Below are 18,167 nucleotides of genomic sequence, written 5' to 3'. Positions count from 1 at the left end.
ACATTTGACCATAAAATAATCACAAAATCCTATCTAATTTGTTTCCGACGGCCAAACGAAATTAGCCGTCTGAAACAAGGATTTGGTGGGAAAAAAATAATTTTGAACTCAAAACTTCTGGAATAATTTTTGCCACTCTCCGGTAACGGGTGTGGATGCTGACAGAAAAATTTCCGACCAGAAGCGCAAAAGAAGCACAAATGAATCATCGGACATGCGACACGTGGTAAAATAATTAATAATGTATTTATTCATTAATTTTGATTCAAAGTTACACCCGAGTTTCTCAATCGGTTTTAGTGCCTCATACACACCCTCTTTCCCAAAACAAAACGGGACTCATTCCGCGGTCAATATTACAAAATGCAGAAAATTACAGGATATACAACCTTTAAACTACACAAAAAAAAAAAAAAAAATGAAACTGAGATTCTATCCAATTTACATACAAGACCAACTTAAATTACAGAAGATTACTACTTTCTGTGACTATCCGATATTATAAACATATCAGGATGATTCTATCTTTTCAAGAGTTTCTAGTCTGGTTTTCCTCTTCCAACCTTTCATAGTTGCTACAAGGTTTACCAGCCCAATAATCTGACTTTTGCTATATTCCTGCATAAAAAAAACGACATTATCAAATCCATAACGATTTCAATGACTCACATATCCATAACCAGAATAGTTGACGAGGTAGAGAATGTTAGTTACCGGGTGTGCACGCGCCCAATGGACATACTCGGTTTCTGGTAGATAGTATGCCTATCACAAGGAAAGTCAAATTAGTGTCCCCTCAACAGGGTTTTAAAAACAATAATTCATAATACGGAGAGTATAACTCTATTTAAGAATCAGTTGCAATTATGTAATCTGAAATAGTAGCTTCTACAAAACGATAGCAAAAAATTGGTTTTCTGTATACATATCCAAGGTATGGAAATATAGTAGCTTATATTGTAGAGCGAGTGTCACTCAATACAATTTGAGCCACACGTCTAACTCTTTCAGGACACAAACAGTCAGCCAAACAAGTAAGCGTTTTTAAAGCACTGGGATAATGTTATCTTTAAAATCAATTTTCCAACTAAGATAATCGTTGTGGGAGGGAGGAGGATAATAAAAAAAATTCAACCATAGTCTCACCTTAATGAATGTCTCTACTATTTGAAATTTAGGTTTTACGTCTTTTGGAATAAAGTGTTGAAGTCCATTGATCAAAACCTGAGAGCAGAAAGTAGAACAATGTCAATAAACAGCTAGATGCAAGAGGGAAAAGGGTAACAAGACTATAAATCACAATCTGAAGAAAACCTGTAAATCTAAGGACATCAGAGCTCGACCCTCATCAGTACACCTCTTAATACGTGATAGACCTTCAACAAGTGTTTCAGCCACAATTTCAACACCATATTCCAAAAGAAGATCCTGAACCTGATGAAGCAGAAACAAGCGTCAGCTGCTGTCCTAAACGGCTTAGAGTGACCATCAATCTGTACGCCCATGAAAAGTAATATTGTGCCACGTGCCACTGGAGGTGTTCCCAAATGTAGTGTTGCCCAGGATTATTTCGTTAATAGAAGTCAAGTTTCATAACCTCTTTGAATTTTACAATCTAAGACATGCCAGTACACATAACCTCTTTAAATATTACTCCTTCCCTTTTACTGTTTTCTTCCACTTTTCAAATTTCACCTCACTAGAGAAAAACGGAGTGAAAAGAATGCAAACCAAACTGAGTAACCTATTGATGGCTCCACATCGTCTCTCTCAAGAATTTTCCGGATGGCTTAGCGCTTAGCTAGCAAGCGAAGATCATATCTAGAATGATTTAGCCCAGCTCATATGTAGAATATAAACATAAAAGGCAAACCGCAAATATCTGTCGCTGAGATCAAAATAAAGGCATGCCAGATATCATAATCCCTTTCAAGCAACTTTTTTAGTGCGCACAAAGTATTTGTTGCCAGAAATCAACACATTCCAGATAAAAACTGGCTTGGCCTATATTTGTTCTTACAAGAGTCGACAGTCTCATGAAAAATCATGAGGCTATCCCAAATTAACAAGTAGTTATTAATTCATTACAGTTTTTAATGGGTTAATGAGTTTATGGGGAGGGATTATAGTTGTATTGGATTGGTCTCACATTAAATTAATACTCCATCCGTCTCAACCATCCAACCATTTGTTTACATTTGATTAAAATACTTCTCACAAAGAATAAAAAGGGTAAACAAATGACCGGGACAGAGGGAGAATCAGCCAATAAATGAGCAAAGAGAAAGAAAACAGTTGCTTTTTCTTTCCTGCAAAAAGTGGAAATGAAAACTGGTACACAAAGAACAGAATAACATTGAGATAAGCAATGGATGGCTCAAGGCCATAATGGCAAACACTATCACCAGTTAAATACCAAAAGTAGCTAAACATATTGATGGAACAAGACACTAAGAAAGTCTACCAGTCTACCACAATTAGCACAAATTTGCAGTGTGAACTACACAAACAGGACAATGTGGTCATTAACTCATTACCGTGAAATCTATCTTTAAGATATGATCACAACTTATAAGGTTCAAAATAGACGACTAAACTATCTGGAAATCTGGAAGGTCGTACTCAATTACTAAAAAAGTTTGTAAACCGACACTGGATAAATTTGCAAATAAATTACCTCTTTTTGTATTCCTGCATGAGCTAGCCTTGTTGTGTAGTGCTTGAACTCACCCAAAAGGAGATCAACATAACTGCATCAATATGAATTAGCATCAGAAGGGCAAAAAACTTATCCATGTACGGCTCAACCGAACACTGCCACATTCTTGAATTTACAGCGTACAAGTTGGATGAGATTTGGGAGTTTCGTTTAGCAATTAACCTAAGCACTTTTTTATGAATGGAACAGTTTCTTAAATCAAATAAGGTGTACACAATAAAAACAGTACCCCAGTGCCTCAAGGGTTTGATTTTCCTCTTTCATACTCAAGCCTGAGGCTCAGAGAAGTATAGGAGCCAGAAAGTTCTAATAAAATCTGTTTTGAGCACTTTGCATAATTATTGGGCACGGAATTTCATTCTCCCAAGACTACAACAACAACAACAACAACATCAGAGCCTTAATCCCAAAATGATTTGGGGTCGGCTGACATGAATCATCCTTTAGAACCGTCCATGGGTGAACGCACGCCTCAAAATGCGAAAAAGGAGCGAAACATAATACAAAGTCAAGGTAAACTTATAGGTTTTAAACTCGAATTCCGGATTTCATTTATAAAAACTTAAAATTTAAATCGAGCATAAAGATTAAAACGATTTTGAAAACCGAAGTTGAATTTAAGGATCCGGAAGTTGAATCGAATTCCAGATTTCATTCTCCCAAGACTGTTTTAATAAAATAGAGGCTATTTGTAGATCTTGTCTTTGGCATGGCAATGAGATGAGACGCGGCCCTGCTCTTGTCTCTTTGGAAAGTATCTGCAAATCAAGGAAGCAAGGAGGTTTGGGATTGAAAAGGTTGAGTCAGTGGAATGTAGCAGCAATTGGCATGTATGGTGGATTGAACAGAAAACTGACCACCTTGGGTGTGATGGATACATTTCTATTTAAAGGATACTTCATGGAAAGATTATGAGCCAGGTCAAGGAGCAAGTTGGGCATGGAGGAAGATATGTTGAGTGAAAAATCAACTTAAACATACTGTAACATGTTTGAGGCTAGTTGGAGGCTAACTGGTAAAGAATACTCTATAAAACTGGGTTATTCTTGGCTGGTTAATGATGGTGATAAGGTGCACTGATACCCTTGGGTTAGGAACAGGTTGACTGTCCCAAAACATTCTTTTCTGAGTTGGCTTATAGCACAGAACAGATTGTTAACTCAAGGCTATTGAAGATGAAAATTATTCAATCAAACAGCTGCTATCTGTGTGGAACTGAAGAGGAGAATCATGCCCATTTGTTTTTCCAGTGTGAATTTAGCAGGAGGTGCTTAGAAAAATTAGCAGCTTGGTTTTGTGCTGATTTACCTGAAAAAGATGTCATTCAATGGTGGCTAAAGCATAAGGAGAGCTCACTCATCGTGAAAATGATTCTGGCAACAGGAATAGCTAACCTTATGTATCAAATACGGCAGTGTAGAAACAGGTGTAGAATTTTTTAACTAAACCTGAGGTTGTATGCAGGCAGGTTAGAAATGAAGTTAGGATGAGAACTAGAAATTGCAAGAGGAAGGTTAAATCTCAAAGAGCTATGAGCTGGATAGATAGTATTAGTGAGAATGATCAATGATGTAACTAACTAGGAATGTCATATTCCTAGGTTGATTGTAATCATTAATATATTGACTTACATTTCCCAAACAAAAAAAAAATACGCAACCTTACCCTTGTACTAATACAGAGGTTGTTTATGGATGACCCAATATAAAAATTGCACCGAGTGCCTGATACTTTACATAAAAAGAAGCGCAACCAGTTTAGTGAGCCATTTTGCTTCATTACATCATAATTCAGAACCAAAGAATAACGAGTTTTTGGCTCTAAATAAGGTATATATACAAGAATAAACAAAATCAGACTACAGAAAACCAGAAAAGCCAAGTGATTTTTGTTAAAAGTGGAAGCAACGGAGAGAGCAGAGGATTATGTTTATGTGACAATGTGATCAGGAATCACAAAGTCAAAGAGAATGCACAAGACTAAACTTTAGATGTAGAACTGAGATCATATTCACTGCACCTGACAGCAGCCGTAATTGCTAAAGTTCAACCATTTATTTTTAAAATTTAAAAGGTGGAAATGAAGTTTTGCTAATCGGGATATTAAGATGGACTAATGCATCCCAAGAAATCTTGTGTGCAATTCTCTGAAACTTTAAACAATTTTTTATGTGAAGTTAGCACCCAATAAAATGATAAAAAGATAATAGTACAAGTAAATACATAAAGAAATTTGCCATTTAACAATAAATAAGTTGATAATTATTTAATGAAAGGTCAATGCAGGGTATGCAGAAACTTTCCACTAGAGCTGGACAACAGTGCAGGATGGCCCGGCCCGGCCCACCGGACCCTCTAATCTCCAGCCCAGCTTCCCCAAGACGGGCCGGTCCTGGGCTCCTTCCCCCGCCCACACTGCCCAAGCCCGCAGCCCGCCCAGCCTGCCTCCTTTTCTACCCATTTTACCCAAACGGGCCGGTTCAGGGCCATCATTTTCTAGCCCAGTCCGCCCACAGCCCGCAGTGTGGGCTAGGGCTCCCCGTCCATCAACCCGGCGCGGGCTGAACCAGTCCGAAGTCCAGCTCTAATTTCCATAAAGCAAGATACGAACTCCATTTCAGACTGTCTAGTCTGCTATCCCAAGGACATAGTGTACCCTTGTCAGTTGTTCATTTATTGCAATTTTTTTGCTTTTTTTTATGAAGGGCCATGTGACAAGGAATAGAACAGCATAGCAGATGGTAAACGTACGGCAACAAGTATTAAATACAGAGAGCTCTACATACCCATTATGCTCCATTCCAAGCTCCTTGACTTCCCATTTGGCATTAGCAATACGGTCAATGTAGCTGCACAACAATAGCCATCACAAAGTATTCAAATAAGAAAAAAAGAAAAACTAGCTGAAGTCTCCTATGATAAAAAGTTGACTAAAAGGTGAAAGTGGTTATATTTTGATTTAAGAAAAGTTTCATCCATAAGAAAGTAAAACTCAAGTGGACAAAAAGCTTTCTCGAATAATATTATTCACCCAAAGCAAAGCGAAATATACAACCCTGCCCCAAACAGAACCCCAAGAGCATTACACTGTTGAAAAAATTCAGGAATTTTTGTACAGCCAAAATGCACCGGATGACCCGAATAAATGAAAATTGGCATATTCCCAAGACAGCTTCCCTTATTTCCCCCAACAAATATCAACAAAGTTACAAATTAAATAGTGACTCTGGAGGAGGTCATATAACTTAAGATGGAACCAATTTCCAGGCTCACTGATGCAAACCTAACAAGTATCTAACTTGGCCAGGAATTCTTTCCAACAAGGCTGATACTGAATTCTATCAGCAAAAACTCTAGTAAAGCTAATCTACCTTAAGATGTGCCTTATAAACAGTACTTCCTCCATCCAATTCATAACTTATTACTTCACTGGAACAAAAATTGATAATGTGGTGGGAAAATACAAGCTGAAGAAATATGTTAGAAATCATAATGGTGACAAAAGAGAGAAGATTCCAATATATGAAGTTTAATGAGACACCGCAGAAAGGAATTTAGGAAGTTTGAAAATGGATGTATGGTAGGTATTAAGATTTCAATAACAATATCAGTCTTGGAAGATGGATTGTACTTCTTATCCCTTGTCGTTGTATACTTGTATGACAGATAATTGCATTAATATAGATGAGATATTTAATTTGTATTATGGTATCATAACCTAGTAACCTACACGGCTGCACCCGAGTGCCAACTTTTGGAATAAACAGCTGATCGTCCTTTCTTTTCAATCTTACCCCCAACGTAATTAAATTCGTACAAACTGCCATCAAGACTAGAGTAAAAGGGTCTGGACAACCCCACAAATATGCAGCCCTATAAACTTTACTAGAATGAGAGCTGTTTCTGAAAGTTTATGTAAATTTAAATAGGTCAAAAGGTAACATAACAGCATTGATTCACGGATTATGTGCTCAATAGTCATCATTATTCCAAGATTTCCAACCTGTCTTACCCAATGATGTGAAGAAGCGATTTTGCGGTTGTTCTATGTACGTGCTCTATAAGATCTGGCACAGTATCAACCTGAAAGAAGCATATAGAACTCTCACATCACTTCCAGTTACCAAGACAATCAAGAATGTCAAATTTTCATACATTAATAAAGTATTAAACTAAGTGCTATGTCAATTCTAAAAATTGTCAAAGCCAAGAACATTGTTCAAACCACTATGAACCCAATTATATGTAAACTTACGATCATTCCATCCCGATGATTCACATGATTCTTACACATCGCAAAATATGTAACGGAGGTATGAACTGTAAAGAATCAGTGGAACAAAGGGAGTAGTGTTTAAGAAGATTGATTGAGAATCAATATATGAGACATTTATCAAACCGGAAACGAAATGCATACCAGATTCACAAAAAAATCCTCAACTATTACTGGATTATTCTGCAAGAGCATTGATTGTAGATGAGGCTTTGATCTATGCAATACTCGAGCTACAAGATAAATTGTGTTAACAGCAACACATCTTTCCTGCAACATCAAAACAATAGTTGGCACTCTGACTCAAAATAACCCATTAATTTATCACATGATAACTTGCCTAAGATGTGATCATATAACATTACATAATATAAATGAAACAATAAAAGTTACTGAAAAAGGTATTGATGAGACAGATACAGCCAATGTAGAGCTGGAACTAGCACAAATTTGTAAAATTGTCTATTTAAGCTGACAGTTCTTATGCACTAATGCTCTAACAACTAGCCTACCCAACGAACAGCTCACACATAAAAGTTAAAGACAGAATCTTTCAAACGAAAAATAAAGTTAAAGACAGAAACTATTCATTGTTAAATTAAGATAGCATAATCAACTCACGAACAACAATCGAGAGTGCTACATTTGGCGCTTAGTGCATGGATGGAAGCAAGAGTAACCCCTCATTCTCAATGAAAAGGAATCTCAGAATTCGAACAACAACAATTACCATTAAGCTTTATGTGGTCTTTGATACCAAAACTAGGTTTCCTTAATGAAGGTAAAAGTGAAGACAGAGAACAATTGAAAGCAGACGCTAAGCCCACAAAGAAGCAGCAACAAAAAAAAACAAAAAAAAAAAAAAACCTCAATATTATGATGAAAAAAAGCCTTACTTTACGGTTCCGAGTGTTGGGCCGTGAAACATTGTCACATTCAAAAGATGAGTGTGGCGGAGATGCGTATGTTGAGATGGATGTGCGGACATACTAGGAAATATCGATTAAGGAATGAGGTGATTAGGGAAAAGGTAAAAGTGGCGCCAATAGAGGACAAGATGATGGAAAACCGACTAAGATGGTTTGGCCATGTGAGAAGGAGACCTATGGACGCACCAGTTAGGAGGCCGGAGACTTGGAGAACAGAAAAGGTCCCTAGAGGTAGAGGAAGACCGAGACAGACATGGTTGAGAGTGATAGAGCACGATATGAAATTTCTGGGGCTTGAGGAGAGTATGGTGACGGAGAGGGCACAATGGAGGGAAAGGATACATGTTGATTTCTAGTATTTGATATTTTTTTGACATATTTAGTGTTTTTATTTAATTTAAAAAATTAAATTATTTGTTCTTCTCTCCTTTATTACATTTTTACCGACCACTTTCTTATATATTTTACTTGGTTTACCTTTAAGATATTCCGGATCCTTAACTCTATTTCGGTTTTCAAAATCGTTTTAATCTTTTCTCTCGATTTAAATTTTAAGTTTTTATAAAAGAAATCTAAAATTCGATTTTAAAACCTGTAAGTTTACCTTGACTTTCCATTACATTTTCGCTCCCCCTTTTATTTTTCATTTTCCTTTTCTATTCGCTTTTTGAGGTGTACAACACCTATGGATGGTTCTAAAGGATGATTCATGTCAGCCGACCCCAAATCATTTTGGGATTAAGGCTCTGATGTTGTTGTTTGTACCCATTGAATTAAAACTCTATATCCTAGAGTAAGGGAGGTAGATTGATAAAATGGTAATACAAAGTTCTTATTATAATACCACCACTCATGTGGGTATATGATGTTTCAAGATACAGACTTATTATGCAAGACAGAAACATAGACCATTGAGTTACATGGTCATGACTCATGAATTAATCGCATATCCATAAATCAAATGAGAAGAGAGTTAAGATTATCATTAAATTAACAAGCCACAAGAAGCAAACACCTTGAGGTCAAAAGTGCCAGGAAAATGAGCACTATTAGAGCCAAGAGGAGTGGTAGGCGTAAGTTCCATGTTCTTGAATGATGTATTAAACGAGGCTGGTAATGAGGATGAAGAGGTGAGCAGCTGGGGTGGTCTTAACCATTGTTCACAGTCTTGCATTGCTCTATTCATAGCTGACTTCAGACGATCTGTGAGTCATGGCAAACAAAGTGATCAGCTGAAGCACTTGAGAAAATGAAAGCCAAGTGGCAAACACAAACCATCATCTTTACAGACGGGGAACAAAGTCACTATATATTAAAAATCAAGGAACTGAGAAAAGAGTAAGGATTTTGTAGGGAAACTTACAGTTGAGAGTATCAGCAACACCTTTCCCATTGGCATAGTTGTCTTGACGGCCGAATGTTTCAAACACAAAATAATAATACATCTCAAACAATTGGCATAGTCCCTACGAGGATTAACCTTATCAAAGATATACAACAAATTCCCGAGGCAAAAAAAGGCAAAACAATGATCCTTTTTGCCTCAGAGAGGATAGCAAATCAAAGGAAGTGCTGACATAAAGAACAGATACATCCATAGCCATACCTTGAATAACTCAACATTGATCATTCCTAACTTCTGCATTAGCCTTGCATATTTGTCCATGAACCTAAATGAGGATGAACTTAGTAGATTACACAACCGTCTTCATTCCTCCCCTTCCCTCCCGTCCCCTTCTATTTTTGTTTGTATCTAAACAAAACCTAATACTCATATTATGTGATCTCATGATTATCTTATCAAAAGACCGATCCATACAATGCAAAATTTAATGTCTTTGTTTAAGTTTTTAGTGTCTTAGTGGGTACATGGGTGGAATTTTATTTAGATGTGCTGGTCTCACATTAACATACGGAAACACTGCACTAACTACTACCTTATAAGTTAAACTTATTTCAATCCACTACCTAATAAAAAATTTCTTCAAAATAACGACCTATTAAAGAATTTTTATAAACAAAACACTGCCTAAATAGGATTTTCACTAACAAAAATAAATAAATATTCTGGGGAATATTGGCAAATTTGTTCCAAAAGGAAGGAAGGAGAGATAAGATATTTGGGGCTGGTATTGGGAGACAGAAATGAAACTAAAAATTAGGGATAAAATGGTCAATTCACATAAGTTTTGGCAGGAAAAGTCATATATCCACATAGTTACTAGGTTCATTACAGAACTCCTTAATGCGTACTCCCTCCAAATCATTGAAATTGCTACATTTGTCAAAATATGAAAGAAGTATTTTGAAATAATAGCAATTCAAAGAATAGGAGCATGTAGACTGATGTAATTGTTTTGAAGAGAAGTTTTATTAGGTAGTGGTTTGAAACAAGTGTAACTTATTATGTAGTACGGAGTAGTTTGCAATTTTTCCTGAATATAATGTGAGACTATCTCTAAAGATACTAATTGCCAAAAGAAAAAGGAAGAGAACATAGACAACCTCAAGAGACAAAGTGAAGACCCTGTTTGTGCTGAAGATTCGTCATCTTTCCATTGTGATGTTTGATTTTGTCGTAAACTAGATTTAGAAATTCGGCTGGGGAGTTGGCTATCCTCATCGATGAAGTCCGCTAGAAGATCTTCATTTTCATCATCTAGAATATCGGTCTTACCATTTCCATGAGTGTTGTTATCTTGGCTAGTAGATAACTTGTTACTTCGGGAATCTATAGGGCTTCCATTAGACCCTCCGGAAACAGATGGCCCATCAGCACATGGGGATAATGTATGACAGGCAGCAGGAGAAGTAACTTTCAACAAGAAAGGGTTTCCACAATTAAGCCAGTGAGAAAATCCACTCTTTTTACTCCCCATTTCAGCAGCATAAATCGATTTATTAGGAAGAAGTAGAGGATTCGCGGAATTGTCTGACGAAGCCATTAGAGGTGCACCATCTCCAACCAAGCCTGCAAAAGCCACTACTTGAACTGCATCGGATGGCAATTTCTGCCAGCTTTCTTTTTCTAATACCATCTTTAATGCCTGCAAATAACATTGAATAAACGTGATTATGCACAAAGTGGCAAGTACTGAAAAGCTTCAGCAATTAAGCTTAGACTTCGAGTCCATTTGACACACGAAACATTAATGTAATCTCACATGCCACATTGACTGCCAACCAACGATACACAGTGAACAGCTGTGTCTAACTGGATTGAAAATTACGCAACACTAACGAGTTCAGGTGTGCGATCATCACTCAGGACAGTTCTAAAGGATGATTCATGTCCGCCGACCCCAAATCATTTTGGAAGTAAGGCTTTGTTATTGTAGTTGTTGTTGTTGTAAGGAGTTCAGGTCACTTGCTAACGAGTAAGGGGTGTGTGCAGCTCTTTTGTCACCAGCATACAATCAACCAAAAGTGGCAATGCAGTTGGACAACAGATAAAAAAAAAATCATAAAGACAAGTTTCTTAATGCATGGACTGGATCAACTTTAGTCAGTTAGACAGAAGAATGATGGGATAGGGAGGCTGATAACCCCTCTCTATGGTGGTTGCCAGCAATGTGAGCAATCATCTTGAAAAAAACAACTCCAGGAAAGTAAACTGTCAACAAACATGTAGAACCTATGCCATTGGGTAGAATGGTAGATCTTCAAGCATTCCATATCAAAGATCTTTGGTTCTACAGTTGACGACTGTCTTGATTACCACCAACAGCATATAAGAAGGTGCAGTGAGAAAAACGATGACGACAAAGTATTAATCACAAAATGTTTGGGGTCCGCTAAAATGAATATCATTTGAAAGTTGAGACCATCAATAAGTGGTAAAAAAACCAAAAAAAAAAGGAACACACATTTGAAAAACCAACATAGTCAATATAAAAGACAAAAACGTAGAGAGTTGTGTAAAGAGACTAAAGTAAGAAAAAAGATAGAAAAACAAATAAAATAGTACTCCGTATTAACACAAAATCTCATTTGTGACGGCGATATCCGTCACAAGTTTGTGACGGATACCATTTCCTCTCACAAAATACCCATGAGAGGTGAGTGGAGAAGCACATGGGGGGTGCCCCACCTTGTCCCCTCTCCCTTTTTGTGAGAGGTCACAAGCTTGTGACGGGATTAGCCCGTCACAAGCAAGACGCTTTGCCGTATTAAAACTTAAAATTAACAAGATTAAAGAAGAATTAGACTCTTTATAGCCATATTTTCTTCAATCCCTTTTCACCTTTATCCATGTTTTCTTTGGTCTTCCCTATCTCTCGCAATCCTATATGTACTCCATTCCTCAAGCCTCATATTCCTCCACCACCTTTTTGAATAGAATTGCGTTGCTCCATAATTTAAACCATATCATCGATCTACAAATGTTGAGACGTAGGTTTCTTTTCAAATGCCCTGCCCAGGTGGCCTAGATTACAGGGCTTATCGCAAAACCCAAGTTAGAAATGTTGACAGCAGACATTATCGATGAGATCTAAATCAAGGACAGTCACATATATGACTACATATACTATGCTATAAAGTAATATCACAAACAGGTACACCTATAGCACGAGTTACACATATCTTAATGAATGCAGCAGGGAGGTTAAATGAAGAGCCAAAGTAATTTAGAAAAAAAAAAAAAACACCTAAGAAGAAGGCTACTCAAAAATACTATAATCAGCCCAATGCAAAATTAGTCAGCATAAGAGTATTCAGGTGTAACCAACACGAACTATGATATAAAGATAACTTACATATATATTCTGCTTATGGAAATTACTGTAGTAACTTTCACACGCGACCTTTAATTTTTTCGTAAATTCAGCAGCCTCGATGCCGCAAAAAGCTTCCCCAGCCAAAACAAATATGCTCAAATCCTCGTAATTTCTGAGAAATTGATGAATGCTTGCTGAACAAAATGCGCTTGATGAAAGCAGTACTGAAACACGACTTGCCACAAGTTGCCAAAGGTTTTTACGCCCCCTTTGTAGAGATTGTGAAATAAGTAAAGTAGCATCCCTTCGCAATTCGTACCACGGAGAACCGCTACTGGATGTGGAGCTGTCGCACAGTAGTTGATCCTTAATTTCACATGTTGTATCTGTGGCTGAAAGCTCATTTGCAGATTCAACTACAGAAGAGGCGCATTCCAATCTGTCAGTGGAGCCAACATATGAGCCATCAACTGTTTGTTCTAAACTTGTTTCCTGAATCTCTTCTAACTTTGGGGAAATAACATTAGCTTGAATCTGAGAACAGCATTTTGAAACAAAACAACCATGACAGCAGATGTCAGTGCTCAGGAAGTAAGGAATCAACAGTTTCTAAAAAAGGGATTGAGAGGATAACTAAAAGGTATAAATCACTAATAAACAGCAGAATTTTATAAGAACATTGAAACATGATTTATACAGTTGACAAATGATACAGTGCACATACACTTTCTCCTGGATCAATTCCGGGCTCTGATAACCACGATGCCTAGGCCTAAGGCCAGAACATGATCCCAACCATCTGAGATTGTTCCTAAAAGGCAATCAAGGCCCTACGACGCAAACACCTACTGACTAAACATGATCCCTCCTCCCAAAAGAAAAGAGAAGTAAACCAAGTATCATCAGTCTGTACAAATGGAAAGAATTTTGAACATGATTGACATAGCAGTTAAATCTAGCATACCAGACAATATTACTGCAGCCTAATAAATAAGATGTATCATACTATCAAATATCACCAACCCTGAGCCTCCAGGTAAAATGTATACGAAATTCTGATATTGACATCAAAGAATACGAGGTTGAGAATTTAGGACGGTGCTCATCTCAGGGAAAGGGTAAAGGCAGTGAAGGTTGCATACTTGCATTCAGGTGTAGGAAAAAATATGCTTGGCAAAAGGGTCTTATAGTCTTGCAGCCTTAACTACATAAATAGTCCGTTATATGAAAAATCCAAGATGTTGATACGTGCCAACAGATACAAGAAAATTTAATATAAGACAATGACTCCACAAAAAATAACTCCCAAAAACAATCCCTCATATTGGGCAAAAAAAGTATCAATAAGGATCTATTCAAAGAAAATGAGTAGAAATAGTTACGAGTGACACCCATCCTCACCCAAAGTAAAGATGTGATCCCGTTTGGCCCCTTCCAAAATGCTCTTTTATATAGAGATTAATACAATATAAGATGATTTCCCTAACCATAATGTGAGTAGTGGCCATACTATTTGGGACGTAGGAAGTAATAGAGAACAAAATGGTGAGGCGCAAGTAGTCCATAAATCCATAGTAACAAAATCAAAAGCCACTATTTCAAAAAGTAAGTACTTCACCTCATTCTCTGGCTGGAAGCTCATTATTGCATAGTAAGAACACATCAAGCTAAAAAGTACTGCTAGTGTGCTTGACAAACAATTTCTGAACTTCGATTCTGGTAATTGCAGGCACAGATCGCTGTATGTTAGCCTAGAACTGACAAATTAGCAAAAGAAAATAAATCAGAACTTGTCCTTGCCATGCACGAGAACAAAAGCAGTAACATAAGGTACCACACTTACCTGTTATCTGAATTGTCTGTATCCTGATCCTGCCAAAATTAGGCATCTCAATAAACATTCCCTTCAATAAGAAAGACAGAAAATAAATGCTGAAGAGAAGACAAAAATCTACAATAAATTCGAGAACAATAACGACACGTATCTGCTTAAAAAGTGACATAGTTCCCACTCACCACACTGTCAACATACAACTAAAACTTCAAACAATGAACTTATGTATTACAGTACAGAAGCATAAAAGGCCTGAACCAGTACAGCTTTGGTAAAGAAAGGGAGACACGCATTTATGTAATTAGGTAATTAGGTAATTCACATTCGCCAAAACTATGATTCCTATTTCAATCTTCTTAACAATCATTACCTCTTGTACTGCAGCTTTCACTGTAGCATGAGTTTCGGAAAGTACTTCCTGCATGAAAAAGCTCTGTATCTTTTCAGCAAGACCAGATACATCCCCAATTAATGCATAGGCATCAATCACCTGAAACAATGATATACAGAAATATATTTTGGTTAAACATTCAAATGTGGGAACAATTTAGAATGAGATAAAACAATGGCATGAGCATATATCTGCCAGAAACTGATAACCACCAAGGGAAACAAATACTCATGAAATTATACTAAAGAACTGACTGTAGTTCAAATCTAATAATGAAGAATCAGATCAATACATTACATTATTTCAGTTTCAGATAAATAAAGTACATTAGTCAAGATTGACTTTGGAGTGAGGTGCAGAACAGCAGCAAATATATGAACATCATATACTCGAACATATATGATAAATGGAAAACATTGATTAAAAAAATCATTCTTTCAGCCATACTTCACCAAATATTGTCATCGCTCGGTTTATGAAATGGCCAGCGAAATCTTGTAGCTACTGCTACTTATCATAATTTAGTTGAAGCATAAGCTGTTAGTCATTTAAACGCTTTTATAGCAATAACATTAATTTACACAGCCCGCACATAAGAGCCCAAGTTTTCTTTTTGGGATGTCCATAAACAAGTGTCTATTTTTGCCCCACCACCAGCCGTCGACCTCATTCTCTACTCCACGTACTCCTCCCTCTCCTCTGACAGTAAGTCAAATATAGCAGATTTGCAAGTGTACTACAACCTTTTTTGGAATACTCAATGTCTCAATGTGCCCCTTTCATCCCGAATGTCTCTAAATATCGCCAAAGAGAGGGAAGTTCAATGACTACGCATTTAAGTGCTACAAAGTAATCTTATTGACAAAGAGAAGAAAAATCGAGCGTCGTGAGAGCTTTACTTCAACTATACAACTTCAATAAGCAGAATTTGAGCTCTTATAGTGTGGGAGCATTATTATCAAAAACGCAATTCTTTTTTATCCAACTACACCACAAAATAGCTAAAGGAACCATCTTCCAAACTTAGCTAAATTATCCCATTTTCATCCTTTTGGTCCAAGCCGAAAGAACATCCTTAGCATTACAATAATGAACCCAACTTGAGCGAAAAAGTGACTAGATTAAGTTATGAAAACAAAAGTTGTTTAAATTACTCTGCAGTGTAGATGAAGCAGTGGAAAAAGGTCTTACAATAAGCAGGTGGAAGTATTAATTCATTGAACAATTGTCGTGCATATAGTGCAGGCATACAGCAACCACTAGGATTCGCCCACAGATGATATGTCTGTGAAATGGAAGGCCATTTCTCAATCTTTATTGTTATCATAGTATAGTCACATTCTAAAGCCACCAGCTTTTGTTAGGTGATGATGAATGTCGGAAAATCATATTCATTCAAACAGAAATTTTAAATATGAAGCAGCAAAATCAATAGAACAGATGGCATGACACTTCAGAGATGTTTCTTATAAAAAGCAAGAAAGAGATGTATAAACATACAGTCACATATTTCTCCTCTTTGAAAACCTGGCATACTTGTACTAATAAGGAATCAAGCTTTTGAAGGGCATTTCCAAGCCAAACCTGTGCACACATGAAACAAGAAAACAGATTTTAAAATAAAGGCCCATAAAAAGAAGCAAATGTATAAAATCGTTCCTAGTAGAACTAGAGGCTAATAATTGCAGTCAGACAATGAATTTTTTTTTTTGTAACTGACATCAAAGGAGACCAAGACGATGATGCCCATGTATAAAAAGATACCAAAAATAGAAAAGGAGAGATGGATGCTTAAGTCGTTGAACACGCACAAGTAATTTTATTTATAAAGGGAAGAAAAATCAAAATCATCTTGTGAGTGAAGCCCTTAACTTAACTCGACGAGTAATTTAAATCATCAAATGTGCGATTATTGACTAGATTTATGCTTCTATTTCATAATAGCTCATTCCATACAGGAATAGATAATATTTGAGAGGGAATGGTTTTTTTATGTTCAGCAATTTTTGAACTATATGTTTTTCATATGTAAACTATAACTACGCTTTATTATAAGCAATTTAAAAACCAAGTTTTTTTACTAGTAATCTATTAGTATGCTTTTTCATGAGCAATTTAAGTGTTTTTACAAATGCAATAATAATGACATCAAGTGGTTGACACTTGACACTAGGGACCCAATCTGGCTATGCTTGGATCGTCTTAGAAAATCCAATAGGAAAACATATGTTTAACTCCTTCGCCCCAAAAACATCATCAATCTTTTCACTGAAATTTATCAGTTTCCAGCCTGTTTAATCTCTCGAACAGCTTGCTTATTCTAGTCCCAGATTTAAACTTCACCACCAAAAATATCCAGTCTCCTACCAAGATGACCAGGATATGTGTACATATCAATTTAATGTTTCATGATAGCGACTTCTTAGCCAAGGCATACCATGTGAAACCTCAAGCCTCCGGGAACACACCTTCCAATTTTACTAACCACCCAAACATTTTCGATTTAGTCTTGCAAAATAGCAACTTTGCTCGGTTTTTACTAGGGCTATGAAGCCCACACACATTCCAAAGAATTATTCAAACACAAGTCATCTCATGTAGTGCCCACCCCTCACTAACTCCCTTTACATCCTTGCTTGGGATGCTCACATCACGTATCTCTCCAATCACTCCCAGAGATGTCAACCCTCAACTGACAATCCTAACTTTTCACAAACATTACTGAACTTCTTGGCTCCAACGAGGAATTTCCCTCCAAAATTCACTAGCTAGATCAGGTTCCTCCCCAATAGTTGACCCATTTTATAGATGCATATTTATTCTTCTATGCCAAGTGAATTCATCAGTCACAGCATATGGTCCAAAAGTCCAAAACAATGGAACTGAAACTGGGTCACGACTGCTTTGTGAAAGTGCTGAAGGTTATCACGACCGCATTTTGAGGCATATCCGCCACTTCTATGGCAAAATGACTGAAATCAGGCCGCGACAACTGATTTAACAGATATTCAATACCTTATCTGAAACGTCCCAACAAACATTATGACTAATGCACTGCCAGACCATCTTTTCCAATCTACAGGCAACAGGCGAGTCCGGAGACTGATAAAGTTCAAGAAATAATACAGACTGTCCAAGTTATTGAAAGAGAGGGGTGAGTTTGGAAGCACTGGAGCACAAAGTGCTAGACTGCTAGGTGCAACTACAAAATGAGGTGCATTATACTAACCACCCAAACATTAAGGGCCCCATGTTCCGAAGTGACAAGCAAGTACAAGGGTTGTCACGTTATATTCTTCAAACT

General features: G+C 37.0%; 1 protein-coding gene across 2 annotated transcripts in view; it reads right to left on the bottom strand.

Moving 5' to 3' along the window:
* Window positions 1-227: 227 nt before the first annotated feature.
* The window catches only part of LOC141611501 (uncharacterized), a 28,067-nt gene continuing 10,127 nt past the window's right edge, over window positions 228-18,167 (bottom strand). The window contains exons 9-25 of one of the 2 annotated variants that reach the window (XM_074430052.1): window positions 16,364-16,447; window positions 14,843-14,962; window positions 14,482-14,510; window positions 14,257-14,395; window positions 12,678-13,172; window positions 10,426-10,967; window positions 9,527-9,590; window positions 9,284-9,386; window positions 8,936-9,123; window positions 7,136-7,261; window positions 6,731-6,801; window positions 5,505-5,567; window positions 2,678-2,750; window positions 1,315-1,434; window positions 1,147-1,224; window positions 715-765; window positions 228-618 (exon numbers count right to left, since the gene is read on the bottom strand). In XM_074430052.1, the coding sequence (XP_074286153.1) occupies window positions 511-618; window positions 715-765; window positions 1,147-1,224; window positions 1,315-1,434; window positions 2,678-2,750; window positions 5,505-5,567; window positions 6,731-6,801; window positions 7,136-7,261; window positions 8,936-9,123; window positions 9,284-9,386; window positions 9,527-9,590; window positions 10,426-10,967; window positions 12,678-13,172; window positions 14,257-14,395; window positions 14,482-14,510; window positions 14,843-14,962; window positions 16,364-16,447 (2,454 nt within the window). In that variant the 3' untranslated portion in view covers window positions 228-510. Of the gene's footprint in view, window positions 619-714; window positions 766-1,146; window positions 1,225-1,314; window positions 1,435-2,677; window positions 2,751-5,504; window positions 5,568-6,721; window positions 6,802-7,135; window positions 7,262-8,935; window positions 9,124-9,283; window positions 9,387-9,526; window positions 9,591-10,425; window positions 10,968-12,677; window positions 13,173-14,256; window positions 14,396-14,481; window positions 14,511-14,842; window positions 14,963-16,363; window positions 16,448-18,167 lie in introns of those variants that run through there. The other variant, XR_012528635.1, reaches the window with a different exon arrangement.

Source organism: Silene latifolia, chromosome 11 (assembly GCF_048544455.1).
Source record: "Silene latifolia isolate original U9 population chromosome 11, ASM4854445v1, whole genome shotgun sequence".
NCBI lineage: Eukaryota > Viridiplantae > Streptophyta > Magnoliopsida > Caryophyllales > Caryophyllaceae > Silene > Silene latifolia.
Note: the sequence above shows the minus strand (reverse complement) of the source record. Positions and strands in the feature narration are given on the sequence as shown.